This window comes from Coregonus clupeaformis, chromosome 20 (assembly GCF_020615455.1).
Source record: "Coregonus clupeaformis isolate EN_2021a chromosome 20, ASM2061545v1, whole genome shotgun sequence".
NCBI lineage: Eukaryota > Metazoa > Chordata > Actinopteri > Salmoniformes > Salmonidae > Coregonus > Coregonus clupeaformis.
The window spans coordinates 49,984,389-49,996,419 of record NC_059211.1 but is presented as its reverse complement, the minus strand read 5'-3'; the positions used below and the strand labels follow the sequence as shown (position 1 = coordinate 49,996,419).

The window sequence follows — 12,031 nt, the reverse complement described above, 5'->3', positions numbered from 1 at the left end:
TTATTAATAGACTGAACCAACGCAGTTCCTCCATTGGACATTTTCACAAGAACTGTGTTTTCTGCAGTGCAGGTTTGATTGAATTCTATATATTGGAGTATTCCGGTATTTTGGGTCAATCCCCCTGGACAGTGATTCTCTTCAGTGCTCCCTGGGGAATGTAACTCTGTAGACAAACATTAACTTTAGGATAGACACTGTTTATTTATGGTCTACTCCTTCCATTTTTACTGCATCTACCATTTGATCAACATGAAATCATCTCTGACTCTGCTGTGTCAGGTGGTATGGGTGAATGTGGATGCTTCATCAGCTCAGACTGGTAAGGATGTGTTTTCCTTCACTTTCTCACATGCTTGTAGTGACCACATTGGGTTAGTATCCACCAATTGCTCTGTAAGACACTGACTAGACTGTACAAAGTGGGTAAACATAACTGATGCGTTTGCTTTGCTACGTTTAGCTACTACTGTACATCACCATAGGGAAACAACACATTACTCTCCTGAAACGCTGGGAAAGTGACGTCCATTTCTGCCATCAATTCCATATTCACGTTTTATGTTTTTGACAGGACTTCAAGAATATATAATCACATTTATGAAAATGTGGTCATTTGACCCATATGGTCCCTCTTTAAATGATGTGCAGCTAATAAAGGCGTCATAAAACCTTCATAAACACTACAAAATTGTGTCACAAATCATCTATAACTGTATGTCATGCTCTATAAAGGGTTCATAAATGTGGCATAACTCTGTGACATAACCATCCATGTAAAATGTGACATAACCCACCAATATGACATAAACCTGTGCTTTATAAAGAGTGGCATAAGCACAGCTTAATAAAGGCTTTATAAATCATATTAAATTGAGGCTTCACAAAGCATTTATAACCTTGCCATGCATCTTGGTAGAGCATTGCAATGCCAGGATAGTGGGTTTAATTCCCGGGACCACCCATACTTAAAAATGTATGCACGCATGACTTTAAGTTGCTTTGGATAAAAGCGTCTACTAAATGGCATATATTATATTACTCTAAAACATTTCTAGGATGGCCCAACCTATTTCCCTCTTGGGTGCATATCCAATATTGGACCTGAACTCAACTTTCCCCAAAATGCTGTGCTGCTGGATGAAACACGCTCTAAAGTGTAGTCATGCAAAGAAAAAAACATTGGTAGTGCCTTTTCAAATCCGTTTATTAACATTTTTATTCTGTTTTCTCATTTTTTTGCTTTTCCAAGTTTCGGATTTCCCATTTTTTTCCTTTTCCCTCAATTTTTTTCACACTTTTTTAATAGAAAAACAACAACATTGGATTTTCTGTGTTCACAACAATGCTTAAATCACATCAGGGGACCACTTTTGAGGTCTGGGAAAAATCTATGAAACATAGATTTGTTTGTGTAGTTAGCCTTTAATTCAGTAAACATGCACTGTTGTTTGGTTAGCGGTGTTTCTGTAACGCAGTAAGAGCACATGTGATGCAGTTCGCAAATCAAATGCCCACTTGTGGTGCCACTGGACAGTGAAAATCAAGTAAGTTAACATTTTTTTATTGTAATTTACATTTGTTTGTAGGTGTTAAGTGTTGAGTTAGATTACATAGCTACCTCAATTGTTATTTCAAAAAGTTTTGGTTACTTCACAGCAATTGCTAGCTAGCTAACGTTAGATACTTAGCTAATATTAGCAGCATAAGCTAGCTAGCAGGCTCAGTTAAAAACAATCCCCCTAGATACAGCCACATCTCATAGTCACATCATGAAATGTGTAAATGAAAGAAGAATATAATTTTACAAATCAAATAGAGTTTCCCATCTCCCCATTTAGAGTATATCTTGTGCAGCACAGAAATGCCCTCATCCAGATTGTATGACAAAGGCATTTCCTAACAGACCTGCTAAATTTCTTGGTTGTTACTTTTAAGGTTGGAACCAACATCCAGTACCTCCAGCAGGCAGAGAGGCAAGAACCATTCGTCCGCCAGCTCAGGGACAAGCTACACTATTCACAGCCCTGTGTAATATTCAATGTAATTGCATTGCTGGACGTTTTTTAAACTGAATGTATTTGTATTGTTTTAAAAATGTAAATATTAAAGGAAAAGTATGGTTTAAACTTGTCTAGAATGGCGCCGGAGGAGATGGCTGCCGTTTTACGGGCTCCTAACCAATTGTGCTATTTTGTGTGTTTTTTCACATTGTTTGTAACTTATTTTTGTACATAATGTTTTTGCCACCGTCTCTTATGACCGAAAATAGCTTCTCGATATCAGAACAGCGATTACTCTCCTCGAACTGGACGAAGATTTTTTCTTTAACGAGTCGGACGCAAATTACTTACTCGAGATACGGGACCAGGCCCAAATCCCCGTCATTTGCATGAAGAGAAGATGCAGATACAGGGGATGCAGGTCGGGGTGCCTTGTGAGAATTCGCCGGCGAGTGGGCCTCTACCATCTGTCCTATTGGTCAATGTGCAATCATTGGAGAATAAACTGGATGAACTCCGTTCAAGACTATCCTACCAACGCGACATTATAAACTGTAATATCTTATGTTTCACCGAGTCGTGGCTGAACGACGACATGGATAATATACAGTTGAATGGTTTTTCTGTGTATCGGCAAGACAGAACAGCTGCCTCCGGTAAGACAAGGGGTGGCGGTCTGTGTCTATTTGCCAATAACAGCTGGTGATGAAATCAAATATTAAGGAAGTCTCAAGGTTTTGCACGCCTGAGGTAGAGTATCTCATGATAAGCTGTAGACCACACTATTTACCAAGAGAGTTTTCACCTATATTTTTCGTAGCTGTCTATTTACCACCACAAACCGATGCTGGCACTAAGACCGCACTCAACAAGCTGTATAAAGCCATAAGCAAACAAGAAAATGCTCATCCAGAGGTGGCGCACCTAATAGAGGGAAACTTAAATCCGTTTTAACTCATTTCTACCAGCATGTTACATGTGCTACAAGAAAAAAACTCTAGACCACCTTTACTCCACACACAGAGATGATTACAAAGCTCTCCCTCGCCCTCCATTTGGCAAATCTGACCATAATTCTATCCTCCAAGCAAAAACTAAAGCAGGAAGTACCAGTGACTCGCTTAATACGGAAGTGGTCAGATGACGCAGATGCTAAGCTACAGGACTGTTTTGCTAGCACAGACTGAAATATGTTCCGGGACTCATCCGATGGCATTGAGGAGTATACCACATCAGTCACCGGCTTCATCAATAAGTGCATCGATGACGTTGTCCCCACAGTTACCGTACGTACATACTCCAACCAGAAGCCATGGATTACAGGCAACATCGGCACTGATCTAAAGTGTAGAGCTGCCGCTTCCAAGGAGCGGGACTCTAACCCGGACTCTTATAAGAAATCCTGCTATGCCCCCAAACGAACCATCAAACAGGTCAAGCGTACAGTGGGGAAAGAAAGTATTTAGTCAGCCACCAATTGTGCAAGTTCTCCCACTTAAAAAGATGAGAGAGGCCTGTAATTTTCATCATTGGTACACGTTGTAAGGGATCGGGGGTTGGCTGGGTCTAGGCAGAGTCTGACACTTCCCCGATCTACAGAGAGGGGGAGTCATCAGACTCGATCTGGTTCACCTGAGTTCTGAGCACACCTGTCAGTAATTAGTGTAGGATATAAGGTGTGCTCAGAAGTTCAGTCGGTGCGAGGTATTGTTCCATTGTGACTTGCTAAGCGTTTTGTTCCGAGAGAGAGAGAGAGTTTGTTGTTTTTGATTACCCGTGTATCCGACCTGTGCCTTGTTGTTTGACTCCCCGTATTGCTTAATCCTCTGCTTGTCTACCCCAGTGATTACCGTCCTCTGATCCTGTGTCTGTGACCTCGACAACGACTAGCCCGCTCCCTTGGTACCTCTGCCTGTCTCTGCCTGGCCCGGTTTTGACCACAGCCCGCCCGACCACGATTAAGCTATTCCCTTGTCTGTACTATAATAAAGCATCGCTATTCTGCGATTGGATCTTACCACTCTGTCCGAGTATTCATTACAGAATACCTCGCCAATACCATGGATCCAGCGGAATTACAGAGGCGATGGGAGATACAGGAGAAACGGATGGATGAACTCCTGCAACTACTCAACGCTGGTGCGGCTGAGGGCACCACCCCAAGCACGGTCAGTCCTCGTCATGCACCTCCGATTTCTCTACCGACAAGGTACGACGGGGAACCTGGCAAATGTCAGGGGTTTCTACTCCAGACGTCCCTGTATATGTCGTATAATCGTACTATGTTTCCCCGATGACCGTAGCAGGGTGGATTTCATGATTTCTCTGCTAACGGGAAGAGCACTGGATTGGGCTACTGCGCTTTGGGCAGCTGAGGTCCCCGAGTTGAATGCGGAAGTTCAGTTCAAAAGACTGTTCCAAGAGGTGTTCGACCACCCAGTATCTGGACGTAGTGTGGGAGACCAACTATGCGAACTTCAGCAGGGCCGTCGCACAGTAGCCGACTACGCTTTGGAGTTCTGTACTATAGCAGCCGGTAGCGGATGGAGCGAGACTGCTTTGCTCACCGTTTTCCGAAGAGGGCTGCGCAAAGACGTACAGACTGAGTTGGCTTGTCGAGGAGATATCACTCTGCTACATGAGTTTATCAAAATAGCCATCTCTATTGATATTCTGATAGTGCAACATAAGGTATCCACAGTCCGGGAGCCCTCGGTCACTGGTCCTACGCAATCGACAGAGCGGAGGAGAGAATCTGAGGAGGAACCTATGCAACTGGGACGGTCACCCCTACAAGATTCGGTGAGACAACAATGTCGGCAAGACGGACTATGCCTGTATTGTGGTCAGTCGGGTCATTTCGTTCGTCAATGTCCGGTACGCCCAAACCGTAACCCAGGATATCGCCGGAACTGCCAAACCGGTGAGTGAGACTCAAGTGTTCAACATTACATCTAAACAAATGTATGTGCCAGTTACCTTATCGGTCGGAGAGAAAGTGCGCAGGTTGGAGGGTCTTATTGATTCCGGAGCGGCTGCCAGTTTTCTGGATATGGGTCTCGCTGAGGAATTGGGAGTTCAACTTATCCCAATTCAACCTCCCCTGCGAGTCAACGCGCTAGACGGTGAGCCCATGGGCACTGGGTTCATTACGCACCGTTCTGAGGTAATCAAGTTACAAGTGGGCTCCATACACCATGAGGACATCATTTTGTTCGTCATCTCCGCTCCACGGGAGCCGCTAGTTCTCGGCCACCCCTGGCTCGTCACCCATGATCCGGTCATCTCCTGGAAATCTGGCGATATCACCGCTTGGAGTGAGGTATGTAGGGCAGAGTGCCTCAAGTTACCTTGCAAAATGTATACTGTGGAGGATGCGCAGGGTGCAGTGTCTACTGTTGTTCCAACAGAATACCAGGATTACGCGCAGGTGTTCTCCAAGGAGAGGGCTACCGTATTACCACCTCATCGGGCCTGGGACTGTGCGATTGATCTGCTATCCGGGGCTACACCTCCTCGTGGAAGAATCTACCCGTTGTCACAGCCGGAACGAGAATCGATGAGCAAGTATATTGATGAGCCGCTACAGCAAGGGGCCATTCGCCCATCTACGTCTCCCGCCGCATCCAGTTTTTTCTTCGTGAAGAAAAAGGATGGCGGACTGCGTCCTTGTATAGGCTATCGAGGGTTGAACGATATTACCATAAAAAATCGTTACCCTCTTCCTTTGATCCCAGCAGCCCTCGAGCAGGTGGGGCAGGCCTCTATCTACAGTAAACTTGACCTCAGGAGTGCGTACAATCTGGTGCGCATTAGAGAAGGGGATGAATGGAAGACCGCCTTCATCACACATCGAGGACACTATGAATATTGTGTCATGCCCTATGGACTTACCAACGCGCCCTCAGTATTCCAGGCGTTCATGAATGACATTTTCAGGGACATGATTGATCGCTTTGTGATAGTGTACATTGATGACATCCTAATCTATTCTAACTCTCTGAGTGAACATGTGTCCCATGTACGACAGGTTCTGGATCGGCTCCTACACCACTCTCTGTTCGTGAAGGCAGAAAAGAGTGAATTCCATGTCACCACGATTTCCTTCCTTGGGGCCATACTCACTCCCGACGGGGTTAAACTGGATGAATCCAAGGTACAAGCGGTACAAGATTGGCCTCAACCCCAGACGGTGAAAGAGCTCCAGAGATTATTGGGGTTTGCCAATTACTATAGACGGTTCGTGCGTAATTTCAGCACCACCGCCGCTCCTCTGTCGGCGATGACCAGCTTCAAGGGTCGCGGTCTGAACTGGACGGAGGGGGCAGTGCGTGCGTTTGAAACGTTGAAGCAACGCTTTACCACCGCTCCTATTTTATGTCAGCCGGACCCTACCTTGCCGTTTATCGTGGAAGTGGACGCCTCGGAGGTTGGAGTGGGAGCCGTGTTATCCCAACGCCAAGGTGAGCCGCCTAAATCACGACCCTGTGCTTTCTTTTCAAGGAAACTGAATTCGGCCGAGCAGAACTACGACGTGGGTAATCGTGAACTACTGGCGGTGAAGTTAGCACTGGAGGAGTGGAGACATTGGTTGGAGGGAGCAGAGCATCCGTTCCAAGTGCTCACGGACCACCGCAACCTGGAGTATCTTCACAGTGCTAAACGACTGAACTCCCGACAGGCAAGGTGGTCTTTATTCTTCAACCAGTTCCGATTCACTGTCTCTTATATCCCCGGGTCCAAGAATGGTAAGGCGGACGCGCTTTCCCGACGGTTCGAGCGCGCGGAAAGACCCGTGGAACCAGAACCTATCCTCCCCAGGAGTTGCCGTGCTGGTCCTGTGAGGTGGGCTATCGATGACACTATTCAGGAGAGCCTACAATCGGAACCAGCCCCTCCAGAAACCCCGGAGTCAAAGGTGTTTGTACCAGCTCCGCTTCGACCTCAACTGATGGAATGGTGCCACACGTCGCTGGGATCTGGTCATCCCGAATCACTCGAACTGCACGACTCATCAGCCGAAAATACTGGTGGGATTCCCTCACAGATGACGTCAGAGACTATGTCTTATCCTGTCCAGTATGTGCTCAGTCCAAGGTACCTCGTGCACTACCGGAGGGTAAGCTGATGCCATTGCCAACTCCTCAATGACCCTGGTCACACATTGCAATGGACTTTGTTACCGACCTACCAGAATCAGAGGGCCATACTGTAATTCTCGTGGTCATCGATCGTTTCTCCTAGATGTGCCGGTTAGTACCCATGACCCGTTTGCCTAACACCACTCAGATGGCTGAGACTATGTTTACCCAGGTGTTCCGGCAGTTTGGTGTCCCGGAGGATATTGTTTCCGACCGGGGACCCCAGTTTGTATCCCGTGTATGGAAGGCCTTCTGCGAACGCTTGGGCATCTCGGTTAGCCTAACCTCCGGATATCATCCCCAGGCCAATGGGCAGACAGAACGGCTCAACCAGGAAATTGGGAAATATCTACGGCAACAATGTTCGCGGCAGCCGCAAGAGTGGAGCCGATTCCTTCCTTGGGTAGAGTATGCTCAGAACTCACTCATTCACACCTCCCTACGCCTAACACCCTTCCAGTGTGTTCTAGGGTATCAACCACCCCTGTTCCCGTGGGATACCGCATCAGGGATGGTACCAGCTGTGGACGAGTGGTTCCGTCGGAGTGCGCAGGTCTGGGAGACGGCCCATCAACATCTCAGTCAAGCCTCACAACAGCAAAAGACCTACGCCGACCGACGTCGGAGACCTACTCCCACTTATCAACCCGGGCAACGAGTGTGGCTGTCTACCCGAGACCTGCGGTTCCGACGGAGCTGCAAGAAGCTCCAACCCAGGTACATCTGTCCTTTCAAGGTACAGGGACGTATTAACCCTGTCACCTACCGTCTGTTACTCCCTCGACACTACAGGATAAACCCTACGTTCCACGTCTCCCTATTGAAACCTGTCCACTATAGCCCGATGTACCCCCCAATCGCTCAAAAACCTACTACACCACCTTTGGAGGATGAACAGGACACCATCTATACAGTCCACGAGATACTGGAGTCAAGACGGAGACGAGGGGGCATCGAATATCTCGTGGACTGGGAGGGATATGGACCTGAGGAACGGTCCTGGGTCCCTGCTAAGGACATACTGGATCCCGCTCTCAAGGCCACTTTCCACGCTGAACACCCAGATCATCCAGGACCCCGACCCAGAGGAAGACCACCCGGTAGAGGTAGAAGGCCGTCAGGAGCCGGCCCTGGGGAGGGGGATACTGTAAGGGATCGGGGATTGGCTGGGTCTAGGCAGAGTCTGACACTTCCCTGATCTACAGAGAGGGGGAGTCATCAGACTCGATCTGGTTCACCTGAGTTCTGAGCACACCTGTCAGTAATTAGTGAAGGATATAAGGTGTGCTCAGAAGTTCAGTCGGTGCGAGGTATTGTTCCATTGTGACTTGCTAAGCGTTTTGTTCCGAGAGAGAGAGAGAGTTTGTTGTTTTTGATTACCCGTGTATCCGACCTGTGCCTTGTTGTTTGACTCCCCGTATTACTTAATCCTCTGCTTGTCTACCCCAGTGATTACCGTCCTCTGATCCTGTGTCTGTGACCTCGACTACGACTAGCCCGCTCCCTTGGTACCTCTGCCTGTCTCTGCCTGGCCCGGTTTTGACCACAGCCCGCCCGACCACGATTAAGCTATTCCCTTGTCTGTACTATAATAAAGCATCGCTATTCTGCGATTGGATCTTACCACTCTGTCCGAGTATTCATTACACACGTCAACTATGACAGACAAATTGAGAATTTTTTTCTCCAGAAAATCACATTGTAGGAGTTTGAATGAATTTATTTGCAAATTATGGTGGAAAATAAGTATTTGGTCACCTACAAACAAGCAAGATTTCTGGCTCTCACAGACCTGTAACTTCTTCTTTAAGTGGCTCCTCTGTCCTACACTCTTTATCTGTGTTAATGGCACCTGTTTGAACTTGTTATCAGTATAAAAGACACCTGTCCACAACCTCAAACAGTCACACTCCAAACTCCACTATGGCCAAGACCAAAGAGCTGTCAAAGGACATCAGAAACAAAATTGTAGACCTGCACCAGGCTGGGAAGACTGAATCTGCAATAGGTAATCTTACAGGTTGTAATCTTTGATATGTTTCCACAACTTGATTGATATGTCTGCATGTCTGGCAGACATATCAGTATGGATGACGGATCACCACCTCAAGCTGAACCTTGGCAAAACGGAGCTGCTCTTCCTCCCGGGGAAGGACTACCCATTCCATGATCTCGCCATCACGGTTGACAACTCCGTTGTGTCCTCCTCCCAGAGTGCGAAGAGCCTTGGCGTGACCCTGGACAACACCCTGTCGTTCTCCGCTAACATCAAGGCGGTGACCCGATCCTGTAGGTTCATGCTCTACAACATTCGAAGAGTACGACCCTGCCTTACACAGGAAGCGGCACAGGTCCTAATCCAGGCACTTGTCATCTCCGCTGTTGGCTGGGCTCCCTGCCTGTGCCATTAAACCCCTACAACTCATCCAGAATGCCGCAGCCCGTCTGGTGTTCAACCTTCCCAAGTTCTCTCACGTCACCCCGCTCCTCCGCACACTCCACTGGCTTCCAGTTGAATCTCGCATCTGCTACAAGACCATGGTGCTTGCCTACGGAGCTGTGAGGGGAACGGCACCTCCGTACCTTCAGGCTCTGATCAGTCCCTACACCCAAACGAGGGCATTGCGTTCATCCACCTCTGGCCTGCTGGCTCCCCTACCTCTGCTGAAGCACAGTTCCCGCTCAGCCCAGTCAAAACTGTTCGCTGCTCTGGCACCCCAATGGTGGAACAAGCTCCCTTACGACGCCAGGACAGCGGAGTCACTCACCACCTTCCGGAGACATGTGAAACCCCACCTCTTTAAGGAATAACTGGGATAGGATAAAGTTATCCTTCTACCCCCCCCTTACCCCCCCACCCCCCAAAAAAAAAAAAAAAAAAACATTGTAAAGTGGTTAACCCACTGGCCATAAGGTGAATGCACCAATTTGTAAGTCGCTCTGGATAAGAGCGTCTGCTAAATGATGTAAATGTAAATGTAATTGGAGTACACCTATGGTAAATTCAATTGATTGTACATGATTTGGAAAGGCACACACCTGTCTATATACAGTGGCTTGCAAAAGTATTCATCCCCCTTGGCGTTTTTCCTATTTTGTTGCCTTACAACCTGGAATTCGTCACGACTTCCTCCGAAGCTGTAAAGTCCCACAGTTGACAGTGTATATCAGAGCAAAACCCAAGCAATGAGGTTGAAGGAATTGTCCGTAGCGCTCCGAGAAAGGATTGTGTCGAGGCACAGATCTGGGGAAAGGTATTAAAAAAATTCTGCAGCTTTGAAGCTCCCAAGAACACAGTGCCCTCCATCGTTCTTAAATGAAAGAAGTTTGGAACCACCAAGACTCTTCCTAGAGCTGGCCGCCCTGGCCAAACTGAGCAATCGGGGGAGAAGGGCCTTGGTCAGGGAGGTGACCAAGAACCCGATGGTCACTCTGACAGGGCTCCAGAGTTCCACTGTTGAATTGGGAGAACCTTCCAGAAGGACAACCATCTCTGCAGCACTCCACCAATCAGGCCTTAATGGTAGAGAGGCAAGACAGAAGCCACTCCTCAGAAACAAGATTCTCTGGTCTGATGAAACCAAGTTTGAACTCTTTGGCTTGAAGGAAACCTGGCACCATCCCTATGGTGAAGCATGGTGGTGGCAACATCATGCATTGGGGTTGTTTTTCAGCAGCAGGGACTGGGAGACTAGTCAGGTTTGAAGGAAAGATTAACTGAGCAAAGTACAGAGAGGTCCTTGATGAAAACCTGCTCCAGAGTGCTCAGGACCTCAGACTGGGGCGAAGGTTCACCTTCCAACAGGACAACAACCCTAAGCACAAAGTCAAGACAACGCGGGAGTGGCTTAGGAACAAGTCTGTCAATGTCCTTGAATTGCTCAGCCAGAGCAATGGGCTTGAACCCGATTGAACATCTATGGAGAAACCTGAAAATAGCTATACAGCGACCCTCGCCATCCAAACTGACAGAGCTTGAGAGGATCTGCAGAGAAGAATGGGAGAAACTACACAAATACAGGTGTGCCAAGCTTGTAGCATCATACCCAAGTATACTTGAGGCTGTAATTTCTGCCATTGGTGCTTCAACAAAATACTGAGTAAAGGGTCTGAATACTTATGTAAATATGAAATATCCGATTTTTATTTGGAAAAAATTAGCAAACATTTCTAAAAACCAGTTTTTGCTTTGTAATTATGGGGTATTGTGTGTAGATTGATGAGGGAAAAAAAGACAATTGAATCCATTTCAGAATAAGTCTGTAACGTAACAAAATGTCGAAAAAGTCCAAGGGTCTGAATACTTTCCAAATGCACTGTATATATTCACTGAACAAAAATATAAATGCATCTGCTGTAGCAAGGAATATCAACAAATGTGCACACGTGGCTACATGTGATTGAAAGACCGCTCGTGCCTCTCAATAAAATATAATCATATATTCTGATGCGCTCTGCAGAGATAGTGAGAACAGTGTGCAACACATCGCATCCAATTCTGATCGGAGTAATTGTTTGATATTGTGATTTTTAATTTTTAAATGCACTTGTCCATTCGGACAACTTAAATTTATATTTTGTTTGCCCGACTATTTTCTTTTCACTTGTCCCGGATAAGCTTTAATGTCTAGCCCTGCAATTGGATTGCTATTTCCACACAGAGTAACACATTGTTTTTAGAAGATGTGGTGGAAAGGGAGGAGCCAAAAGACTGTATGGAGGAGGTTATTGATCCATGTACGTGCTTCACTTACAGATTACTGTAGTAAACCTGAGGGTGCAGACACGAGAATGCTGCTGATTCCTGACCGAGAGCGATATGAAAATGGGGACCAAATAGATTATGGATGCCTTAGCGGCCCTAACCAAGGCTCAAGAGGAAAAGCA

At 46.9% G+C, this 12,031-nt stretch overlaps 1 protein-coding gene across 2 annotated transcripts in view; it reads left to right on the top strand.

Moving 5' to 3' along the window:
• The first annotated feature begins 237 nt into the window (after positions 1-237).
• The window catches only part of LOC121534077 (complement factor H), a 36,738-nt gene continuing 24,944 nt past the window's right edge, over positions 238-12,031 (top strand). For both annotated transcript variants that reach the window (XM_045205548.1, XM_045205547.1), the window contains exon 1: positions 238-322. In XM_045205548.1, coding sequence (XP_045061483.1) covers positions 253-322 — 70 coding nt within the window. In that variant the 5' untranslated portion in view covers positions 238-252. The remainder of the gene's footprint in view (positions 323-12,031) is intronic.